Genomic DNA, 25,532 nt, shown 5'->3' with positions numbered 1-25,532 from the left:
TGCGCTGAAAGATAAATAAATACACCAAAATATCTATTATTCCAGCTGCCACACGTTCCTAAAATAAACCAGACTCTAAAAACATTTCTTTCCATGTGTATGTATTGGATATTTAAATTGATCCTAGTCTGAAAAATGTGTAATCTGTCACACTTTTCACTGAGTTCTAAAACAGGAGCCTCCATGTTCGGTCTGATTTACAGTTTTGTATATATACAAAAGTTTTAGTTAACTAACTTAGAAAGTAGTCAGTTTATACTGTAGGTAAAACAACATTTTTGTTGACAATAAATATATATTTTTAAATGTATTTTATAATTTCCTTATATTTAACTTGCAATAAAAAATATTTTGAAGCCAGTGAACATTCATGCAAGGAGATGCAACCATTGACAACAACAAGTGAGAAAAAGTAAATAATAAATATTCGAACAGCAACTACTTCAAAGTGTCTCGCTGACCATGGGATCGCAAATCCATGAACTTTAAATATGAGTCTGCAAGTGTCTTCATCCACCTTTAAAAGAATTTACTCACATAAATTAAAATTGAAGATTAAAAAAAACTCTGATGCCTACCACTATGTTACTGTTTTAAAATTAGCGAGTTATTAAGTGAGAGAAAATGAGTAGCCAGAGTAAGCAGATGTGCAAAGGGGATGGTGGACATAGATGGGAGCCACTCTCTTTAACTATAGTTAGCCTCTGTTAAACATATTATGCCTCACAGGACTAAAATACAAACCTGTTCTTGCCCTTTTAACCGGTTTGTTCCTTATCTAAATTAAAACTGCAGTGCTTATTTACTTCAGTCTGCACCACAGAAGAGGCTTTAAATTCCATAACTCAAATTTCAACAAAAAGGCATTCTGGACTGCTTCACATTTGTCCTAAATACCGAATGTTAGCACTCTAGTTTTTTCATTAGAACTCTGATGAAGATATAGTCAATCATTGAGGAGTTAACTGACATACTGCTGATGATAGTAGAAGTATATGTTTCATTCAGTATGCCAGCCATCTTTTCTAACAAAGATCAGTAAGATGTTTGACAATTTATACCATAATTTCTTTAACAAAATGAACTCATTCGTTATCATTATTACGTGGTGAAGCTACAGTGGAACGTTGCAGAATTAAGTGACAGATTGCTGCTGTTGGAAGTACATGTTTTACTCGGCATGTCAGAATTTGTTTCTCTCATGGCTCAATAAGGCATTTGTGAATTTGTCGAAAATGTATTTGCTACTGGAGCACTTTCCATAACTTCTATGAGAAAATCATATGTGAAAACAATTTTCTCCCAAACATGGTTCATCAACACAGCAGAGGATCATCATTTTTCACTTGGTAAAATCACCTTAGAACACACAAAAATTCATACAATTAGAATGATCTACCAATAAATGATTTACATTGTGACTGAAATCTGTTAACACCCTTTATATTTGTTCCCATTTTGTGACCCTCAAAACGAGGCTTTCACTGCAATTGAATTCAGTAGACCAAAATGACAACCCTTATCAGCAAAATAAAGAACCCAACAGGTATGCTTCTTGTAACCTACCACCTAAATAGTCCTATAAAAAACAGACTACCAAATTTCATCACGAATTGTAAAGGTCTATGTTACAATAGTGATATTTTCCGGGGGAGAGGGCACACCCAGATAGTTATTGATCTAGGTGGAGTAGGACTCACAGATTTGTCTTTGGACTCTTTGACTAATCCCCCAACCCCACACTCTCGTTATCTACCTGTTAATACCCTCCACCATGGAAAATACTGCTTAATTATGATGCCGCCAATAACTATATTTTGTTTTATTAAATGCAATAGTACTTTGTTTATGTAGTGATATCTGCAACTGTCTTCAATCTTCTCGTTTTATAAACAAACAAGACAGAAAATGGTGATATAAGCAATGCAAATGTGATTTTCTGGCTTGTGTGATTTGGGATATTAATTATGATAAATATTTAATAAACAGTTTGAGAGATCATTTTTATCCGAGTCCAACAGAATAACTATTTAAAGATACACATTTTATTTCAAGTAAAGTCTATGAAACAGTTTAGAATATGGTTGATTCCACAAGTACCATTCCACTGTGTTACATTCCCAATAATGTGGCTGATCAAAAGTGCCATTTCCACAGTGTTACAGCCTAATCGTGTTTCACAGGCATGTCACTTTCTTAACTGTGTACACAGGGGAATTACTTTGATTAACTTTACATTTGGAAGTTACATGTGATTCGTTCAATTTGATTTTCTGATCTGGAAAACCACACATAAACATGGATATATGTGGTGTTTTTGATTCAGAGTGCCATTTCTAAAGTGTTACAGCCAAAAGATGTATTGCGTGGGAAATGTTTTGATTAAGTTTACATTTGGAAATTAAACATGATTCGTTCAATCAGATTTTTTCATCTAAAAAACCACACATAAATGTGGACATTTGTGGTGCTTTTATTTCCTATTAAATGGCTCATTAAAAAAGTGACACTTCCACAGTGTTACAGCCAACACATGTATTGCCTGCGAAATGTTTTGATTAACTTTACTTCACTGGCAGGATGGGAGAGCAGAGCTGGGAACAGACCCAATAACACTTCAATAGGCTGCATCCAGTCTCCACACAAAGAGCTGCATGCTCCCTGTAGTTTGGTTGGAGCTTGGGCAGGGGAGGCAGAAAGCCTGTGCTTTTCAAGGGGAAACCTCTAGAAGCTTTTCACATTTCAAAATAAGGCCCAAATATAAACATTGGACCTCAGACACCGACTCCACTACACTTCTGGACCTGTGGATAATCTGCCAGGAAGGAGGACTGCTGGGGTGCTTGTACGGATTCCCACTCTGCTAGACTGCTGTTCTGAAGGTCATTGCTCTGGGGTGGGTGACCTGCTGTCCTTTTGCCTCAGTGACAAGGACTGGGCCTGCCTTTGTTGAGCCAAGGACCCCGAAGTGACACCAAGGGCTAGTTGGCTGGCCTACTGACTAGAGCCTCAGGGACTGAAGGCTCCAACAACCCTAAACCCAGCACTTGATAGGGTAGGGCACCTGTGAGCCCTACCCTATCAAGTAGTGCCACCCCAGGCATGGATTCTTGGAAGTGGGCCTAAAGGTACTCTGCTAGCCCATATGGGAATCCTGCAGAACTGACACATTTCCTCTGCTGTGCAGAGAAAATCCCGATCAGAACTGACACGTCGCCTCTGCTGCGAGGGTTGTCTTGGCACAAGGACTCCGCAACCTCCCAGTCCACATCAGAATCACCACCTGTAAGAAGCATTGCAGGCCCTCACATCGCAAATCTTTTGCAAACAGCAACCTAGATGACAGCGCAGGTTTTCACATCGCAGCTTTACATCTCCTTGGAAGCGAAGAATGGCCTCGGCTGCACTGCACATCCTAAAATTGCTGGATTGCATATCACAAGCCCTCATCAAAGGGATCCTCGAAAACAATGCAGAAACTCGCATTGCAGCTTCACAGCATCTTGGAATTAACGCATCACCTCGGCTGCATGACGCATCCTAGGCACAGTACCTCGCAACGCTCTGAACCAGGATTTGAGGTACTCTTGTTCAACGGGCCTAACTTGGTCCCTGCACCAGGCCCCAACTCTACTGCAATCTGCCTGAACTTGTGACTTTGTCCCAGCCTGGTGCAAACAGATATTTACAGTTTGTGCTTTGTGCTTTTTGGCACTATTTTCACTGAAATCTTTAAAATTGCATATGTCTAGATCTGCTGATTGGATTTTGGTTGTTTTGGTCTTGTTTTACGTCTTAAAAAATACTCTATTTTTCTAATCTTTTGGGGGATCCTTTCTTGGTGTGTTTTACTGTGTTACTGTTTGAAGTGTTGCACAAATCTTTTACACACTGCCACTGAGTTAAGCCTGACTGCACTGTGCCGAGCTACCTGAGGGCTGAACATAGGTTAGTTTAGGATTTGCTTGTGCTCACCCGAACAAGGCTGATTTTGCTGCTTGAGTAGGGTTCACCCCCTCAACCAGTAACCCAATTTCTCACAATGCACTGTTTCGTGGACATTATCATTGAAAAAATAGAGTGGCTTTAAAAAGCTCTTTTGGTGGTCTCGCTGACAGAAATTACCTCCCAAACTGTTTATTAAATGTTTGTTTGAGTACATAAAAACTGTACCAGAGGCTAACCGGTGCATTAGTTGGACGGAGAGCACGGGTGTTGGTTTTGTCTACCATTATTATAATATTTCTTATCATAAATACTCAGGGGCACTCATTCCAGTTTATTTCGGAAGGCAGAGAAGGGGCAGACCTGCCAGGATTCTAATTCAGTACGTCAAGCTGATACTTAGATTTCTACAAGCAATGCAGCAATAAAATAAGCTATTATACTCCTCTGAGTCAGAATTTAAGTTGAATATTCGGGAACAATATATGTGTAACTTCAAATACCTTCCTTCTCCTATAGAGAGGATTTATAGTAGGAGGAATCAATCTGCTCTGATCAATCCAGGTCAGCATGGCTCTAGTCCATCAAATTGTATTCAAGTGTCCATTTTCATTCTGTTGCCAGCACCCTGAAAACTTTAGACACTTTAACATACTTTATGTAAAAGCAGCTCATAATGAACACACATTTGCAGCATGGATATCTGTGCTCTTTACTTCTCTGTGCGCATAACTTGAGTGTGTTGTTTTTTACTGAAAGTTGGTTTACTACACATTCCTCTAGGTAGCATAAAGCAAAATAATACATTCTACGTGGATATAATTCATTTAGGGTTTACCAATATTTCCTCTGTCCAAAATGCTCCTTGAGGTCTCAGCCTTCACAACATGTCTCCTTATGTTACAGGGCCAGCTACTAAGAGAAGTGCATTCTTTGCACTTTGTAAGGTATCAAGACATAGTAATACCTTCAACAAAACCTTTCTGAGAATTCAGATCTGCAGGGAAGCCTTCTAATACCTCGCACCTAAAACATGGAATGACATTACGCTACACCTACGGGTCTGCTCCTCACTTCCAGAATGCCAAAAGAAGTTGAAGACCTGCTTCTTCAATTTAGACCCTGCAGATGACATTCATACCTGCTCCAGAACCTGGATACCCCTCGGTGGGTTAGTCTCACTTTACAAATTCCTGTAGCATAACATAATATTTTCAAAGAATCATGCCTAAATCAATTTCGATTTTTTAATATATTAAATTTACTGGTGGATGTACCGGTGGGGCACTTCATCTCCACAAACCACTGTGCTTTGAACCAGCATCTTGTATCCAATCTTTTGGTGGTACTTCCACTTCAAAGTCTTGTTTATCAGCTTCTAAGTCTTAGATGTACCAGGGTGTAGTGCTTTCCTCTTATTTAGTTTCTAAGCACTAACATAACACAACAGAAATGCACTTCTGAGGTCAAAGAAGACTTTTATTGTTATTTTATTCTTCCCCAACCACAATGTTTATGAATGAATGACGAATTAGTAGCTTTCAAGTCCGCGTTAATCGAACAAAATATATCAGTTTGCAATATACACAGCAGGTTATATTTATAAGATATTGAATGCAAAGCAAAACAAATACTTCACCGTGTGGGAACTATTTACAGCTACATCTTTCTAAGGTCTGCAAGCTGAGGACCCCTGTCAGCCGCGAGAAAGAGTGTCATCTACCCACACGGGATGCTGGCAACTGGCGCCAAGCTCCAGCACGAGGTCCGGCAGATTCGAATCTGACTCTCTGCAGCCTGTTACCTTCGTTACAAAGGTGTGCCCCCTCCTCTCAGACCTGGGAAACTGAGCAAGCCCTTTGGAGACTGGCCAGGTCTCCAAGACTACTCCTGTTCCCAAGCTCAAGGGAAGAGAAACAACGCCCATGTACTCTCTCTTATCAGGTCTAGTCTACTGTGAGAGCAAAACATCTTGGTTCTCTGGTGCAAAAACACAGCTTGGAAAAATACAGAACTATTCTCAACTGCAATGTCTAACTCCACGTTAAAGGCAATGGGCAGCTAACCTAAATATCAAATGCAATGTCATGTTAAAGGCAATAGGCAGCTAACCTAAATATCAAATGCAATGTCTAGTGTCATGTCAAAGCCAATAGGCATCTAAGCTGAATACAAAATGCAATGTCTTATATCATGTCAAAGCCCATAGGCAGCTGAGCTGAATATAAAATGCAATGTATAATATCATGTCAAAGCCAATAGGCAGTTAAGCTGAATACAAAATGTAATATATGATATCATGTCAAAGCCAATAGGCAGAATATCTAATAGCATGTCAAAGTCAATAGGCAGCTAAATTGAATACATCATGTCAAAGTCAATAGGCATGCAATGTCAAAGCCAATAGGCGGCTAGACTGGATACAGCATGTCAAAGCCAATAGGCAGAATACAGAATGTAATGACTAATGCAATGTCAAAGCCCATAGGCGGCTAAACTGAATACAGAAAGCAATGGCTAATGCCATGTCAAAGCCAATAGGCACAATACAGAATGTAATGACTAATGCAATGTCAAAGCCCATAGACGGCTAAACTGAATACAGAAAGTAATGGCTAATGCCATGTCAAAGCCAATAGGCGGCTCAACTGAACAAAACATACCATGTGCTACTGGTGAACATTGAGCAACTAATATGCGCAGTGGTGAAACACAAAGTCATTGGTCAAAACAAAACTCCATCAAATAGCAGGACATTCCGCCCTTTGACCAATGAATTTTTGTTTCACATATCTCATATTTCAAAAAAACAAAAAAAACATCAGCACAAAAAAAACATTATGATCAAAGCAATCCCTGTAAAGCAATAGAAGTGAATTAACACATTGATTTCATAACCTTTCACATCAGATACATCTACATAGAAAAGACTGGGCAATTTTTTTTTTTTTTTTTTCTCTGAATGAGTCTCTAATTCAACAGTGTTAGCAATTTGATGTGGCATGAGTTCTGCTCATGTAAAGGTGCACGGTCCACCTGAAAGGTTTTCTGGAAGGTAAGCAAAAGTCAGAGTTCCATACGAGAGGGAAAAAAAAAAAAAAAAAACACAGCAAACAAGTTGAACTTGAACTGAAGGCGCAGTTTGCGCAAAATGGATCCATGGTGCTGGCACTTTACTCAGCCAGGTTCAGGTTGGGGGTTCGGTCCCTTCCCCGACCCCACACGCACACACCGGAAGGGGGACCACACAGCGCACTCAGGGACAGTGGCGAAACGTGGTCGGATCTGCAAAAGAAACAAGTATGACTTTTCTTGCAAATAACATTTTTCATTTAAACTGCACCCTTCCTCTTTCTTTCCCTGTTTTATAATCAGCAGGACGTTTTTGGGGCCCTTTGTTATATTCTCTGCAGGTTCTGGAGGGTCACTTGGGGCTTCAGCCCACACATCAGTACTGAGGTTTTTATCTGCTGCACCACAGCTTCCCTTTTCTTGCACTGTCAGAAGGGCTGGGGCAGACTCCTTCTTTACCAAACCTCCATTCACTGCATTTTTGCCAAATTGGGCCATTCTGTCTCCAATTTGTATGAATGAATCAGATTCTTTTCTAGGTATCAGCATAATTTCGATTTTTCCTTGGTAATTTGCAGCAATCACTCTCCCTAAAACCTGATCAATTTGCCATTTCTGTTCTGGTAACTTTCCTCTCCCCACCTGCTCTGTGACTGCTTGCATGACAGATTGCTTTTGTGCGTGCTGCACAGTTTTTATCAAATCTAGGGGAATGGGCATCTCTCTCATCTCTGCCCACCTGTAAGTGGCCTTTTCACATTTCTGGGGCACCCACATAGCCATCCCCACTAAGGCAGAATTCTGGGTGAACACTTCTCTCTCTGCATTTTTCTCATTAACATCTGCAAGGTAATTGAACCAGTTAGGTACAAGCCATGTGGCTAAAACATTATCCAAGAACCAAAAATCAGCGTAAAAATGACACATCTCACGTAGCTCTTGCTTTAAAATCTGACACACATTATACAACGCTGTTCCTTCTCCTGTGCCAGAAAACAACATTTCAGTCAATGAATCATTAGTAAAACAAACATGCTTTTTATCTTCAGTGGACACGAATTCAAATGGTGCACACAATTTCATTGATAATTCTTTTATCTGTGGTACTCTAGCCCTGTCTTGCAAGTACCAGATCCATTGTATGATTCTAGCTAGGGGCACTATTTTCTTTCCTTGTTCATGATTTAAATGTACATAAGTATTTCCTTCTTGCACTGCGCAGAAACCTAAAGTCTGCATTATTTCATTTGCCAAATCACAAGCGCGCAGCTGCATATTATTTTTCACAGTGACCATGTACAAAAGTGTTAGGATTTCTCTCAAATGAGGGCTATTCTTTTTCCAAAAATCAAACAAGCTAATGAAACTCGGGGTGTCTTGCTCTAAAATCCTTCGTTTTACTTGTGCATTTTGCAACGTAACTCGTAAATCACATTCTGGTCTCTCGTCCCTGTTATCAGTTAAGGAATGCACTTTGGCTGCCAAAAACCCTGGCTCACACGGAAACTCAATGCAGCTCGGAGCTGTCTTAACCCCCTCATTACTGGAATGGGACAAGAAAGATTCTTCATTTTTATAACTTTCAGCATAATTTTGAATGATCGTATCCTGGCTAATTTGCTCACGTAAATTCCTATTTTCATGTTCCAACTTCCTACATTTCTCCTGCATTTCTCTGTAAGCAGATAAAGGTATCCAGACCTTTCTGTCATCATTACTTCCAAAACACACGTTTTCTACATATATACAACAGGAATTATTTCTCAAAACATTATCAGGCCTTTTAGCTACACATGCATTTTCTTCTGTAATTCCCCAAACAGAAAACAATTCACAGTTTTTCTTAGCACCATCAGGCAGTTCATCAACACATGTATTCTCAGACATGGTCTGCCGTGCTACTGTGATTCTCCAAACAGAAAACAATTTCTGTAATTCTCCAAACAACAAAAAAACAATTACACTTTTAAAGTGTGCACTTAGAAATCTACTAACTCGTCAAACCCCTTCTTAATCACCTCTTAATGACCGACCCCACGACTCCAGGTACCAATTGTAGTGCTTTCCTCTTATTTAGTTTCTAAGCACTAACATAACACAACAGAAATGCACTTCTGAGGTCAAAGAAGACTTTTATTGTTATTTTATTCTTCCCCAACCACAATGTTTATGAATGAATGACGAATTAGTAGCTTTCAAGTCCGCGTTAATCGAACAAAATATATCAGTTTGCAATATACACAGCAGGTTATATTTATAAGATATTGAATGCAAAGCAAAACAAATACTTCACCGTGTGGGAACTATTTACAGCTACATCTTTCTAAGGTCTGCAAGCTGAGGACCCCTGTCAGCCGCGAGAAAGAGTGTCATCTACCCACACGGGATGCTGGCAACTGGCGCCAAGCTCCAGCACGAGGTCCGGCAGATTCGAATCTGACTCTCTGCAGCCTGTTACCTTCGTTACAAAGGTGTGCCCCCTCCTCTCAGACCTGGGAAACTGAGCAAGCCCTTTGGAGACTGGCCAGGTCTCCAAGACTACTCCTGTTCCCAAGCTCAAGGGAAGAGAAACAACGCCCATGTACTCTCTCTTATCAGGTCTAGTCTACTGTGAGAGCAAAACATCTTGGTTCTCTGGTGCAAAAACACAGCTTGGAAAAATACAGAACTATTCTCAACTGCAATGTCTAACTCCACGTTAAAGGCAATGGGCAGCTAACCTAAATATCAAATGCAATGTCATGTTAAAGGCAATAGGCAGCTAACCTAAATATCAAATGCAATGTCTAGTGTCATGTCAAAGCCAATAGGCATCTAAGCTGAATACAAAATGCAATGTCTTATATCATGTCAAAGCCCATAGGCAGCTGAGCTGAATATAAAATGCAATGTATAATATCATGTCAAAGCCAATAGGCAGTTAAGCTGAATACAAAATGTAATATATGATATCATGTCAAAGCCAATAGGCAGAATATCTAATAGCATGTCAAAGTCAATAGGCAGCTAAATTGAATACATCATGTCAAAGTCAATAGGCATGCAATGTCAAAGCCAATAGGCGGCTAGACTGGATACAGCATGTCAAAGCCAATAGGCAGAATACAGAATGTAATGACTAATGCAATGTCAAAGCCCATAGGCGGCTAAACTGAATACAGAAAGCAATGGCTAATGCCATGTCAAAGCCAATAGGCACAATACAGAATGTAATGACTAATGCAATGTCAAAGCCCATAGACGGCTAAACTGAATACAGAAAGTAATGGCTAATGCCATGTCAAAGCCAATAGGCGGCTCAACTGAACAAAACATACCATGTGCTACTGGTGAACATTGAGCAACTAATATGCGCAGTGGTGAAACACAAAGTCATTGGTCAAAACAAAACTCCATCAAATAGCAGGACACAGGGACAACATGCAAATAATTCTAATAAAACCAGTGGCCTCATTTGTGAAGTTTTGGTGCAGGGCAGTGCCACAAGGATTCTTGGTGTGATGTCCTGAATAAAAAGAAAAGGGTAGGAATGCCCACAATGGGCTGCCATGTGCTAATACAGGCACCCCTTCACCACGGTGCATCGGTATATGTGGTGCAAGGATGTTTGTTTTTGTGCAGGAAGAGGCACCTACCTGCACAAAAACAATCATGAGAGGCGTTTTCCTCTGCATAGTGCAGCACACAGAGAAAATAAAACGAGGACAAATAAAGGTATTTCTCCTGGCTGCGCCACCCCTGTGGAGGCGTAGGCTTTTAACGCATTCCCAGGTTTACCAAATCTTGTAAACCTGGGAATGCGTCAAAATCTATGGGTGTTGCGTGGGAACACCTACCGCAACACCCCTGGAATGCCTCTTTGACGCGAAGTAAGGCAACGCAGCGACTTGCGATGCATTGCCTTACTCCATATAAACAAGGCCATGAAAAGCCACGCAAAGTGGCTTCGTGTGGCCCTGTAGATATGGGCCACTGGTGCTGGTGCGTCAAAAAAAGTGACACACCGGTGGCAGAAGCAGCTTCAAAATGAGGCCCTGAGTTTCAACAGCAAAGTCTTTGCAGTTAATTCTTGAATTACACTTGCCCCTTCTATCTCACAGCTCTTGCACGCTATCTGACACACGTATACCAACTGTTCTAGTAAGTGGAATATTTCCACGTCGATGGTGGCAGTGATTAGGAAGTTGATCTTCCCTATATACTCCTCTGTCTCTCAGCCCTGGATTTATACAGCTCAGAACATATTGTAGGACGAAATAGTTGAAACTGCCATCTCATTTGATAAGTACTAAATGTGGCTACCTTTAGAGACACAGATTGTATGTAAACTTGAATTCATAGTTTATAAGAAACTAATGCTAAATAACCAAATTGAAATCTATCAGGCTTTTAAACTTTCTTTGTTATATGGTCTTTTGTGGCAAGTATTAATAAAATTAGGTCGGTAACTGTCAGTAACAGAGTTGTTTTCATTGAGAGGTTCAAAGTAAAATCAAATAAGCAGAGCGAAGCTCGAGTTAGCTGTGATATCACTTGCATTCTCAAGGAGGAAAACCACATATTCATGCCAGCTACTCTTCTACAATGTTATCCCGTGTATGTCTCTCCACCCTCTCAAAATCAAATTTCGCTGCTCATCTGATCTCACTTAACAGCTGCACAGGCGTAGAAGGAAAATGCACAGCATTTTTTCAGCCCTCGTTCTTCTAGCTGTACTTTTAAAAATAATACATACTTTGTGAGACCTGCAAATCACGACACATTGCTTTTGTCCCACTCCACTCAGATATTCGAAATAATTACCTTGCCACGTGGCATATTAACCCATTCACCCTCCATGGACCAAAATACAAAAAATGCCCGATTTCCTGCCACTCTCCCCACCACCCTCTCTGATGTCATCCCAATGTTTACAAAGAATATACCTGTTGTCCTCAAATGCTCCCCCAGAATTCTCTGCGCTCTTTGCTCTCAATCTGAGAATGTAGAGCTGGTACACTGGGCCAGCCACTGCGAACATAGACCACAATTCCCTGCCAGCCAAGGGTCTGCAGACATGTGAGGCTGATGGGGAGGTGGCGCAAGAGCACCACAGGCACCCCACCCCCAAATCTGCAGTGACAAGAGAGAGGAAAATGTGGGATAGTAGCAGACCACCACCACCACCCCATTTTACATCCTCTCCTGGTTCCCCAGAAGCCTGTGGGGGGCGGTGGATCACCTTAAAAAAAACCAATTCTGCTCCCAGGTCAGAACGAATAAAAATAACGTTATTTTTTTTAGTACTGTGATGTCTGAACTGTAAATAAACAGGTTTCAAATCCTATGTTAGAGAGAGTGGCTTTCAAATGAAGCCATACACAACAATTGCACATCAGGATATTCCAGAGGCTAGCTAGGATACTGCCTTAAACATAGCCTTGTTCTTCAAAAGCATGGTCGCAGAACTCATAAAGTGTTGAGAAATACTTCTGCATAAACCAGGACTAATCACCTTATATCCACACGTTCATTTCACAGAGGGTTTTGAAGATGAAACGGTTCATACATCAGTTCTATCAGCCAATTTACAGAGATCTTGCAGGATGAGAAAGCAGATCGTTTACATACTCAGGCCTCAATAGCAGTCAAAATGAGATAGTGAAAAGCTTTTTAGATGCAGAGTATGAAATACCTTTACAGAAGTAAAAAATGATAACCATACCAGTAAGCTCTTTCTGGCACCAAGGAACCAAGATCAGCAACAAACATTCCAGGATCATTATGAATTATGATTTAGAATGTCAACTTCATATCTATTTCACAAATACAACTATCCTGTCATCAATGAAGAGCTTAGCATCTTTAAAAGTACACAAATTCTGATTTCATATTCAGGCTTGACAGTAGTGAGCTTTGTGTTTATGTTGCTTTGACTTCTTTCTATTTCAAAGTTATCTAAGTATTCAGAGTGCATAGTTTATTTGAAACGGCTTTTCCTTAGACAAAAATGGAGATACATTTTTTCACTAGTGTACTAATGTCCTGAGATGCACCTTTTTTTATTCCCAGTAAACAAGGTTTGATCAAATTCATACATAAGCCAGATGCACAAAACTGTAAACACAACATACACAAGGAAAAAACGTGGAGTTGAAAAACGTTCTACTTGCTATTAACATTAGTAGACATAATTGAAAAAATACTTTGTTTTCACCGGTAATGGCTGTTATCTTTGACAGTGCTGGAGTGTGGTATTGCCGCATAAGTGAGAGTGGGAATGTGACCTTGTGCTCTAGAGGTCTTCCAAAGTAGCCTGGTGTGTAGAAGACTGTCTCTCTGTATCTGGTGTAGATTTCTAGATGAGTGCCCTTACTGATGATGGTTTGCATGACTTACAGTTCATGATGAATAGATGCCCATTTTCTCCTCCTACATGGAGGTTCATAGATACGTGTGATGCATTAACCAGTGGACCTGGAAAGTGGGATGGTGTGGCCTGTGGAGGAACATCCACATCAGAGGTGAGTTAGGCTAAAGGTCATGGTATGCTCAGTGTGAGTGTGTATGTATGTGTGTGTCTATATGTGCAATACTATTTGAACCAATTGTTGTGTATGTCCGGCTCCTTAGTTGATAGCAATGACGAACTTAAGGGCCTCTGATATCTTCTGTATTACCCAGAATGTCTGGCCGGTGTTGTGCCTTTTTAACATTGAACAAGAACCACTGTTACTACGCACTCCGTGTGTGTGTGTGTTCTGGACAGATTTTCATTTGAATGTGAGTACCACCCACACTTGTGTCAAACTGTTACTATCATATGTGTGTGTTTGATTTAGTGAATACGTATTGAAGGGTGTCACCTTTCAAGGTCTGCCTACAGCTATGCAAGAGAACGCTTGCAGCATGCCATTTATAAGGAGGGTCAAACCCGTGCATATGCTCATCACTAGGCAAGGTGTATTCCTCAGTACACAGAGGTAGAGTGGTGAAAAAATGTGCAATGCTATATACTAAGTCGTGTGATCTATGTGTGCAACGCCATTAATGCTCACCCATATTGATCCAGTTAATTATTATCTTGCATCCAGTACACTGCCACCCTATTCCGAGGTGGCAACACTAGTTTTACCTCTATAATATGAAGCTACCACCACAGAAAGGCCTTGCACAACAGACTCACAATACATTTTATAGTATGGGATCCTACCTCTGCTTATAATGGTTATTATGACAGACTTCTCCTCAGTAATTATCTCCAATATGTATATATACACACATTTTCATGATATACACACATACTGCTCTGTTCCAATTTAAAAAAAAGGGGGAAAAACACAAAGAATACAGGAAGCATGGGCAACTTGCTTGCATTTCCATCCACAGGGTTGTCTGTCCACATCGTTTGGGCGCAGAACTTGACTGTAGGCCAGGCGCTGTGACCAACACCCACTGCACATAGCCTATGGCCGTGAGCAGCGAGGGTTGGCCGCCTGCATTGAGTTGGACACAGGACCTTACAAATGCCATGCACTGGGCCAAACCCCAGTGCTCACTGCACAGTTTGGAAAATCGAGGCCCGATTAGGAGTTTGGCGATCAGAAGATCTGCAGACTCGCAGTGGAGGTCAGACCACCGCAGGTGTGGTGGTCCAACCGCCATATTACAAGATTGGCAGTCGGTGCTGCCAAAAGACCACCGTCTCTGCGGCTGTGGTTGTAATCAGCTACAGAGCCGCTGTTCTCATTACAACCATGTCCTCTGCCAGCCTTTTCATGGTGGTTCAACCGCCATGAAAAGGCTGGCGGAGAACAAGTGCAGGGGCCCTCCTCCCCAGCACCATTGGAACATGCAGTGTCTGCTGTGCAGACACTGCGCATTCCGAGGGTGCTATGGGGTGCCCCTGTGCACTGGCATTAGACTCAGCCATGTGGAGCCGAGTCCAATGTCGCTGCATGTTTTCCCCTGGGCTGATCGGCGGAAACCTTGGTTTCCGCTGGTCAGCCCAGTGGAAAACTGTTAATGGGACCCATGGAGAGACCGCCAGCTCCGTAGTGGTCTCCTCACCACGGGTCTGGTGGTCGGGTTTTCTGACCGCCAAACTCGTAATCGGGGCCCTAAGTATGTAATGAAGAAACAATAAAATTCACTGAAAAATCTACAGGTGAAAACTGACTTATGGTTCTGGCTCTAATGTGCAAAACCACTGAAATTTGGCAGTTGTGGTTAGCAACACATAAAATAGACGCCATAACCCGTGCCGTCCTCCATGCTCAAGATGCCAATTTGACAACAACACAGAAACAAAAGAAAAAGCTGTCAAGAGAACACAGTGGGTGATTCTAATTATGTGGTGTGTTGTGTGCTCTAAAATTAGCTTCAGCAGTTAAACAAGAACTCCTGTGACCATGAGCCACACATCATCATTAATCCTTGGTAGTAGGCAGCGCCATTGGACAGGCCTAATCCATTGAGCAGGTCTTAACCAGAAGTACTAACGAAGAGCAGTATCTGAGCATCCATTTGACTTACCGTTCATCTGACTATGTTAAGCTTCCTTTGCGGTTCACAGACATAATATCAAAACCATAAATATCATGCTACCAAAATATTGTGCCAAAAATATTGATCACAAAAATATTGTTTTTTAATACATATAAAGGTAAATACAAAAATATAGAAAAAAATACGTTTTACACTACAATCGAAAAAATACATACAAAATATCATTTTTTAATATATATAGTTTTAAAAAATGAAATATTTTTAGTTATAAAATTAATATATTGTTATTTAAATATTTTTAAATGCTATTTAAAGATATATATAAACATATACTTATGTAAACACACACCCACATATATATTTATGTGAGTATGTTTATGTATGCATGTATAATGTAACACTATATTTAAACATATTCATTTTAATTTATATTATGATTCTCTATTTTTAATGTGCTATTATAACAGGTATATATAAATATATATGAAGATCCACATTAGGCCTTGATGCTGCCCAGACCATACAATGGTGGTTCATGTGTGGGTCATGCTCCCGACATGTTTTACTTGCCACAGATTCTGAAGTGTCCGGACAAAAATACAAGAACTCCACAATGTGCTACTGTGAGCAAGGCATTGCATGCCAAACTGCATTGGGTGTGTCACCTGGGTGCTTGACTAATGTGAGGACACTGATTAAACTGATTGTCTGGTACGCTGCAGAGTTGCGGAGTGTTGGAATCTGTGGCAATACACATATATATATATATGAATACATATATATATGTGTGTGTGTGTATATATATATATATATATATAAGTATAGATATGTGTGTGTGTGTGTGTGTGAATATATATATATATATATATATATATATATATATATATATATATATATATATAGGTACATCCGTCAGCTGAAAGCAGCTAAGTCCTTATTCCATAACGCGGCAGACCGGGACGGGGTAGTGACCCCCTCAAAATACAGCCAAAATCATCCAACTTGTAGCGCTCCATATTTCGCAGAGTAAAGAGAAAGTCCCAGTCATGTAATGATTGCTGATATGAATATTTAATGGCACACACAACACCCAACGCGTTTCGGAAACAAAGTTTCCTTGATCACAGGCAGCATACACTACGACAGTTTCTGTTATATTACAGTGCTTCACACCCCAATCGACATTGAAAACAAACTACAGAACATTGTTATCGAAGCAGAGACAAAAACACTTGCAGCCATCTTTGAATGGCAACTTTGGCAACTTCATAATAGCGATGGCAGTTCAAACAGCATCCCTCCACATTTTATTCTTGCCCAAGTGGGCTGAATATTACTGTGAAGAGAGTTCAATCTGCCATCCACCTATACCCCAAACTTAATGTCACAGTTCCGTTACACATTACCATGAGGAACAAAAAAGGTTATGGCCATATTGGAACAGTTATTGCACATATTTTTGACTTATTAAGCCCAAGTGGGCAAAATACATAAGATGAATATATTACATGGTATGTATAAATTGAAATCATTATATCTCTAAGAAAAGCCATTGATATAAAAGTCTTTTTTCATACACAAACTAATTGCCAGTAAATCTCTTTACTCTGCAAAATATGGAGCGCTTAGAGTTGGAGAATTTTGGCTATATATATATATATATAAAAATAATAACTATGACAAATATACTTGAAAAAACTAGTAAAACATTTTACTATACATAAAACGTAAACAATAGAAAAAATACATTTAAAAAACAATCTTAAAAAATAACACATTTCTATATAGAAAAATAAAAAACTAAATACGCAAACACATATTAATAATATATATTTAAACAATATTAACAAAACTATTACATTTTAGAAATGATATACTATTCCCACTCAACTCGGTGCAAGAGTAGGGAAAGTGTTAGACTTCGGAGGGGTAAAATTTACTATTCCCACTCCAATCTGAGCAACAGTAGGGAAAACAATGGTCTCAGGATGGCTAAAATGTATTATTCCCATTCCAATAGGTGCAACAGCAGGGAAAGCGTTGGAGTCAGGATGGATAACATTTACTATTCCCTCTCCAGTTGGTGCAACAGTAGGAAAAGCATTGGACTCAGTAGGAGTAAAATTTACTATTCCCACTCCAGTCGTTGCAACAGTAGGGAAAGCGTTTGACCTAGCAGGGGTAAAATTTAGTATTCCCACTCCAGTCAGTGCAACCGTAGGGAAAGCTTTGGGCTCAAGAGGGGTAAAAGTTACTATTCCCACTTCAGTCTATGCAGCAGTAGAGAAAGTACTTCACTTCAAACACAATACATGTATGTTAATTGAATACAAATATATACACTATTAATATAAAAGTCATATATATACATTTTAAAAAACAATTGAATCGTTCACATAATTATAATTATTTTTAAAAGTAATATCAAATAAAAATGCTATTAATTAATTACCTAATTGAATTCCAACACTATGCTCCCACATACCTAGAAGCCCAAGTTTAAATTACAAATAAATTTAAAAAAATAACACAATTTACATATTAGGTAATAAATACAATAATTAATAGCAAATGAATAATTAATTGCTGATTAACCGTTACTTAAATTACTTCCCACACCATTCCCCTAAAAACACAACACACACTTAATATATACCATAAAATATATATTTAGTAAATAATGTACATAATTATAAACCAATTACACATTATAATTTGATATAAATAATTCATTAAAATGCAATATGTACTTAATTACCTCCCTACACTATATCCCTACAAACCCAACAAACCAAAACTAAAATATAACTTTAAAAATATATTAATTACAGTATTTACATAGTTAATTATCAATTAAATAGTAATAATAAATCAATTAACAATTATTAATCAATTATTGCTTAATTAACTTCCCACCCTATACCCCTACAAACGCAACAACCCACACTTAAAAAATAACTTTAAAATATAATAATTAGACAAGTTCCATAATTATTCATCAGTTAAATAATTATTAATAAATTAATAATAAATGAATAATGAACAATAATCAATTTTTACTTAATTAACTTCCCACCCTATGCCTCTACAAACCCAACAACCATCACCTAAAATATAACTTTAAAATTGTTTTTACACAATTTACATAATTAACTATCAATTCAATCATTAATATTAATTAAAACTGAATTATTAATTAATTATACTTAACTGACTTCCCACTCTGTACCCCTACAAGCCTCACAACCCACTAAATTACTATAAATTACTATTAACAATTCAATTAAAATTATAAATAACTTAAAATTACAAACTATATTTAAAAACATTAACAACAATTACACAAATATTATATAACATATTCTATTAAAATATTATTTAAAAAGTTAAAGATAATAACAATTGATATCTTTTACAACTACATTATTCTAAACGATATTAATAACAACGATATTCCTAAAAACAATATTACTTACCTTAAAAAATCTATATTTTCATCAACGATATTCCTGCATCACGATATGTCTATGAAACAATACTGAAAAACAGATATTAGTGTCACTCGATATTTATGACCCGATATTTTGTCCAAATACCTCCTTCATAACCCGTAATTACACTTACAGGCACCAAGATATTCTCAGGACTGGTGAACAATCTTAAAAACCTTATATACAGTACTACAAATGTTGTCACTATCTATGAAGTTTAGGAGTTCGGTTGCGACGCACTACATCAGCTGCACTCTTCTTCAATCACATCTGCACCTGCCTCTGTTTTATAGAGTCAAATGACTAAGCAAACTCTTCTACATGCTAGCCTTCACTAGTGTCTGACACTTAACAGACAGGGGGTCATTATGAGTTTGGCAGACAGTTTTTACCGTCCACCGAAACTCCGACGGGGAGGTTGCCGTCGCACAGGCTACCTCCCCACCAGCCCCATTAAGAGTTTCCCGCTAGGTCAGCAGGCAGAAACCTGAGTTTCCGCCCACTGACCGAGTGGGAAACAGGCTACAGCATTGTCTCCTGCTCGTAATCGAGCCTGCGGCAATGCTGTAGCCTGCAAGGTGCGCCAGCACCCACGCAATGTTCACTGTCTGAAAAGCAGGCAGTGAACATTGCGAGGGTGCTGGCCGGGGGGCCCATGCACTGCCCATGCCAAGTGCTTCTGTTCTCCACCAGCATTTTCCTGGTGGTGGTACCGCCATGAAACCGCTGGTGGAAAAGGGGATCAGGGTGGATTAGGACCGCCACCACCTCCAGACCGCTGGGATCTTCAATCCTGGTGGAGCTGGCGGTTCCCTGTAATGTGGTGCTCGGACTGCCGCATTAGCCAGACTCGCAATGACCCCCATAGTATTCTTTATGAAACAGGTTTGTGCATTTGTAATATTAGTCTCCTCACGGCCACCGTCTTCAGCTGCTCCTGTCATGTAACCTCTGGGAAAGGGATTGTCTCTGTTCCTTCAGGCTTTAGCACTCTGTGGGAAGAGCATTAGGTATCAAAACCAGCTTAATTACTCCTCGATTTGGTAAGGCATCCTTATATAGAATGGGTATCTCATCATTTTTCAAGTGCATCTATGTCCAGAACTAAACATACTATAGAACTACATTAAATGCCATGTTTAGGTGTGAATTGTTTCATGTTTTCAATTTTAAAATATATTAATAATCACAATCCTGTTTCTTATTGTCAAGGAACGTATTGAGAGTTTTAACCTGCTACATAGGATTCATTGAGCAATTCCCAGAATTGCATTAATATTGCTTACTTTTCTTTTTCCTCATTAATCATGTCGCACTGTTATAAAATGCCTTATTCATTGCACTACTGTTTCCCCAGTAAAAATTGTAAATGTTTCCACAATAATTTTGTCCATTGTTTCATATTATTATTATTGGGTTCTAGTATATAAAATGTTTTATGTTTTGTTTAAACTGTGATCAAATAAAGAATGGTATTTGCTAATTATATTGTAACTGAATGCTGGGAAATATATGTGTGTTTATGATTCACATTAAGGACGGCTAGGGCCCAAAACAAACATTTGAAGGCTTCTGATCTCGCCAACGATGTAAAGCACTAGATGAGTAATGCAATGGGAGTCACCAGAAAGTGTTTGAAGCCTTGCAAGGGTTTCAGAAGTGATACACAAATATTAGTACAATAAAATAAAATGTTATGATCATTGCTACAGATTGGTAAACGCAGGGCATAATTTTGATTGCAATGAGATCTGCTGTTGAGGCAATATATTATAAATGATAACATTCTATGGTTCGTTATTTGTACTGAAAATTTAATTGAAACTCTATAATCATAAGCAAATGTAATAGTTACATTAAATTCCAGAACTGTTATGCAGTTACATTTATATTATAGTGCATAAACTGCTCTATTTCTCCTTACCCCTGTGCTCAGATTCTTGGGAGTGATATTTCCTGTCTCTAATGCTATCTTATTATCAAGATTCTTGATGTCCCTGCTATCCTGCTTGACTGGTTAAATCCTACATAGAAAATCTAGACATATGAAGGGTCTTATAATCAGAAATCTGGACCAGGTTTACGTCATATTTAATATATTGAAAATAGATAATGCATAGTGCAATATAGCAAGCTTGTGCTTTGCCAGCCTCTACCCTACACCATCAACTGTAAAAACAAACGTTCTCAGCACATGCTCCCTGCCAAGACTTTTAGAGAACAAAACGCCTGATTTGTTAAGAAGGAATGCTTAGATTTGTTTTCATTTTCTGTATTAGTTACTATGTTAAAGTGCTGTCATCATAATATTGATTTAAAAAATGTATCAATGACATAACAAAGTTGCCATTAATATTGAATGAGTCTACGTTATATAGCTTTGTAAAAACAAACGAGTGAGGAATTACAATTTGGAAACCTTGACATGCCTTACCTTGGGCTAAGGTTTGTAACCTTGTGAAGATCTGTCCATTAAGGAAGGAACATCTGCAGAGAAGTGATGACTGAGAACCCAGTATTCTGATTCTGAGATGATGGGCAGAGCAAGGAAATGGAAAAGTGCAAACTAGAAATCAGGGGGAAAAGTGAAGGAGCTGCTGTTGGTTTTAAAGTGGCTGTCTGCTGCTGTGAAAGATGAGACATATCCACCTGAAAGTCTATCGGGAATTATTTCTGTCATCACATGGTCAAATGCAATCGTTGTTTCCCTAGCAACAGGTCATATACATCTAATTTCTTCTCAACTGACATCATGTTATCAGGATATTGCTACATGTTCCTAATTCGTTTCAATGCTCTACTCGTATGAGGCAAAATAAAATTCATGAATGAGACTGATATCAAATGTAAGATCAATAAATGATCTCCAGTCTACATACAAAGTGAGTGTATGATGATGTGTGTACATAGGAGAAACAAGCTAAGATCTGTTATTTCTGCTAAAATGCACGACTAGAAGGATAACTTGCATGACAATCTAGAATTAGCTATAGCGGTCCTCTGACAGGATTACCAGCAGTCATGTATATCTTTACAAAATCCCTGTTAGCAGAACCTATAGTAAAATGCGGAGATGCCGCAAGTATGGGGTAGTTTTGGGGACACCATGTACAAGGTAATGCTGGGATGGGAAATACAATCCCAGTCTTTGTGTGTTTTACTCATATGCTGTTTGTGACCAAACGAGTTTTGTTACCTAGAAAGAGAGCATTTTTTCTTTGCTGTATTTTTATTTACTAGTCATTATTACTCTTATACCTACTGATATTTGATTAGATTTTGGAGGGACATTCAGACACTGTTTTCATAAAATGTAGTTGCACATTGCATTAGTGAAATTACACTTTAGTCATCTTGTTTTACATATTGTTTCAAGTGATCAAGTGTTGTTGGATAGAATGAATTGCTGTAAAGGTTTTCATCAAGCACTGAGTGTATGTGCAGAGGGTATGATAAACACATTTGAATTCCTCAAACTGTTTGTTTCTGTACTAGGGCTTTGCAAATGAGCCTCAGTAAACAAGACATTATTCTCAGCTAGAGTTTTAAGACCCAGCAGTCAACAACAGTACATAAGGATGACATAAAACACGTTGACTTTCTACAGGCACATTGAATTTTTCCCTGTACCCACAAACAGGAAAGATTTGCATTGAAAAAGAGTTTGGCAATTGGCAGCTAGTGAATTTGGAAGAGATGAGTGGAAACAGAAACGTGCTGGGGGAGACCTAATAGCAGATGGACAGCAGGCTTTTGAACCACTTTAAGACCCTGAAGACGGTATATGGGAAGCCCAAATTATAAAGTATTACCATAACAACATGGCAAATCAGCATCTCATTCAGAACTCGAGGGGCCCTGAAACAGCTGCTAAGTTGGTGTCACATCTATGTCCGGAATTTATGTGAAGTGGCAAATGTTGAGATGAAGATAGTGCACTTATCTCACAGTCAGGCAATGCCTGTTAGTTCACACTTGAGACATGGTTGGTGGTTTCTGTGGCCTAGACTATGCTGGTGTCTCCGTAATTGTGGTTATCCAGAGGGATTCCACAACTTGTGTAGAATGTGGTCAGGGAAAGGCAGCGTTTTTTTGCTACAGAGCCCTGCACCAGAGGAATGTTGTCAAACAGGTTTCTTTATGTGCCCACTTGACACCACAAAAGTGATTGGCCAAGTCTAATAAATTGAGTTTCCCAAGATGGTGGCCTAGAAGTTACTGTCTGAAGTTCGCAGTTCACAGTTACGTTTAGCCTTTACCTATGATGTCAGTTCATCTTTCAATCATACATAAATACGCCACACAATTCCATTCTTTTTTTGTCATGTTCACAGCCCACATGCTTCTAGTTTGGCACCCGATTTTTGCTCTTTTGGAGGTTTTCCATAGGATTGTCTCCTGGCTCTATTCGCAGCCATGTGTCATGGAGAGTTTGGTATCTTGTTTATCTACTTCTGCATAAATCTTCATCTTCAATCAAGAACTACAAGATCGCCAAGGAGGTTTTTCCTTTTGTGGCTTTCTCCTCCTGACCCGGACCCTCTTAAGGAGACACTTGGCACTTTTCATGTGTATCACTAAGTGTTGAGTGGCATTATGTCTACTGCAAGGAATCACCATTCCCTCAAGCAGTTTGGAAGGAAACTTACCAGACCTTCACAGAGTTCAATCTTTGACAGCATGCTACATCAGCAGCTCCTTACGGCTTGGGCAACTCCTCTAGTAATGACTTTGTATTCCTGTTTGGAGACATCTGATACCTTTTTACTGGCATTTTAGAAGATGCTAGAATGTCCTGATTTGGACAATACTGCTGAGACACATACAGCAAAAATCAGCACAATGGAATGGATGCATTGAAGTATGCGACTAGATTTAGAGCCTGATTACGACTTTGGTGGTATGACTGATCCGACCGCCAAAGCTGCGGAGAGGAGGCTGCCGTCATACCAGCGGCCTCCCCCCAGTAGAATTACAATGTTTCCACCAGACTGACCAGTGGAAACATATTATGACATTTCTGCCACTCAGACTGGCGTAAACAGTACCATGGCATTGGCCTTGGCTCCCTAAAGGGAGCTGAGGCCAATGCCACGGTACACAAGCACCCTTGGAATGCGCACTGTCTGCATAGCAGACAGTGCTCGATTCTGAGGGTGCTGGCAGGGGGCCCCCTGCACTGCCCATGCAATGGGCAATGCAGGGCCCCCCTCGTGGCCCTTTGCACTGCCTTTCCACCAGCCTTTTCAGGGCGGGGACCCCACAATGAAAAGGCTGGTGGGAAGAGGACACAAACAGGGCATCATGGTAGTTGTAGTTATCTGTTAACACCATTCACAATACTTGTTAAAAAGTGAGTTACACATACCTATTTAAATGACTAAAGTGGAGATGAAAACACATTTACAATGTCCAAAGCAAAAACAACATTGTTACAACATGTACACACATATGTGTATAATGGTAATAGGTGAAAATACCACTTACAGGCCTATACCTTCATATGCAAATTAATGGAGTTTAGGACCTGTGTGTTAGGGAACAACATACATTGAAAGAAAGCAAGGGACTAGGCCAATGCAAGGGATGATTCATGGGTAAAAAACACAACCTGACAAAACATATTGCTCATTGTTAAAAAGAAAGATACGACCATGATCCTAGTAATTGCTATGACACATTATATTTTGTGGTCTCAAGTTTAGATATATATGTTTTGACAAGGGTGTTGAAACATTCTAAACAGCCAACTAAAGGGCAAGGACTCAATTTTGTGATTGTTGAGACATTGCTAAGTGCAACTTACCAGTCTTTACTCCATCAGGGTTTCCAGTCAGGTCTTCAGAATGTAGGGTCTGCAAGACCTTTTCCTCCCAGGGAAAGAGTTGTAATGGGGGGGCTAAGAGAAACACACCAGTCATCTGGGCCTGCAGGTGACGCTTGGGGGCCTGGGATTGGACTCTCCCCACACAGGCTGTTCCACCTCTTCCTACATTCCTCCTGTGGGCACAGATAGTTAGCTACAGCATTTACGCTGTTGACTATTCTGGCCCACATTTCCCTTTTCTGAGATATGGTTGTATTTTGTACTTCTGCTCCAAACAATTGTGGCACTACTCTAATAACTTCATCCACCATGACAGTCAGTTCTCGCTCTGCAAAATGTGGATTCCTCCTCCCTGCCGTAGCGGTAATTAAAAATATACTGGTGCCACTAAAGTAATTTGTAAACTAATGAAAAAATGAAAAAGTTAAAAAAGAGGGAGAATTGAAAACATAAAATAACATGGCTGTTCACTGGCAAGGTTGTCGTCAGATTGGTGGTCAGCAGTGGAATGGCAAAGGATGATGGACTGAAATGGAGTATGTTTTATAGTGTGTAGGTGTTCACAATTGTCAAATACACATCATGTGTGAGCTGCTGGCATCCACCCAAAGGCCACTGCCATAGTACAATTCTGAACAGTTTGTGAGACAGCTTCCCACCGTCATGTACTCACCTTTGTTAAACCACCAGCAGGACTGTATAATCCAAAT

General features: G+C 39.5%; 2 protein-coding genes across 3 annotated transcripts in view; both read right to left on the bottom strand.

Moving 5' to 3' along the window:
- ROPN1 (rhophilin associated tail protein 1) overlaps window positions 1-25,532 on the bottom strand; it is an 89,939-nt gene that overhangs the window by 11,421 nt on the left and 52,986 nt on the right. The gene's annotated exons all lie outside the window — the stretch shown is intronic.
- LOC138285107 (uncharacterized) lies at window positions 5,451-10,421 on the bottom strand. Of its 2 annotated transcripts, none has more exons than XR_011201521.1 (2): window positions 9,311-10,421; window positions 5,451-7,230 (listed from the first exon to the last, which is right to left on the bottom strand). XR_011201521.1 is itself a non-coding variant. In XM_069224650.1 (2 exons), exons 1-2 carry the CDS (start codon window positions 8,902-8,904, stop codon window positions 7,119-7,121), a joined length of 1,260 nt encoding a protein of 419 aa, XP_069080751.1. In that variant the 5' UTR covers window positions 8,905-9,297; the 3' UTR covers window positions 5,451-7,118. The 2 variants fall into 2 exon arrangements, 1 of the variants encoding a protein (XP_069080751.1); XM_069224650.1 differs by lacking the exon at window positions 9,311-10,421 and adding an exon at window positions 7,757-9,297.

This window comes from Pleurodeles waltl, chromosome 3_1 (assembly GCF_031143425.1).
Source record: "Pleurodeles waltl isolate 20211129_DDA chromosome 3_1, aPleWal1.hap1.20221129, whole genome shotgun sequence".
NCBI classification, from domain to species: Eukaryota; Metazoa; Chordata; class Amphibia; order Caudata; family Salamandridae; genus Pleurodeles; species Pleurodeles waltl.
The sequence above is the reverse complement of the archived record's forward strand: the minus strand, read 5'-3'. Positions and strand labels throughout refer to the sequence as shown.

Excerpts from the sequence above, each read along its gene's own strand:
- LOC138285107 (XM_069224650.1), bottom strand. The coding sequence starts at position 8,904 with ATGTCTGAGAATACATGTGTTGATGAACTGCCTGATGGTGCTAAGAAA. Across the intron at positions 7,231-7,756 it reads TGTGAAAAGGCCACTTACAG|ATCCGACCACGTTTCGCCAC; the intron begins GTGGGCAGAGAT and ends TTTCTTTTGCAG.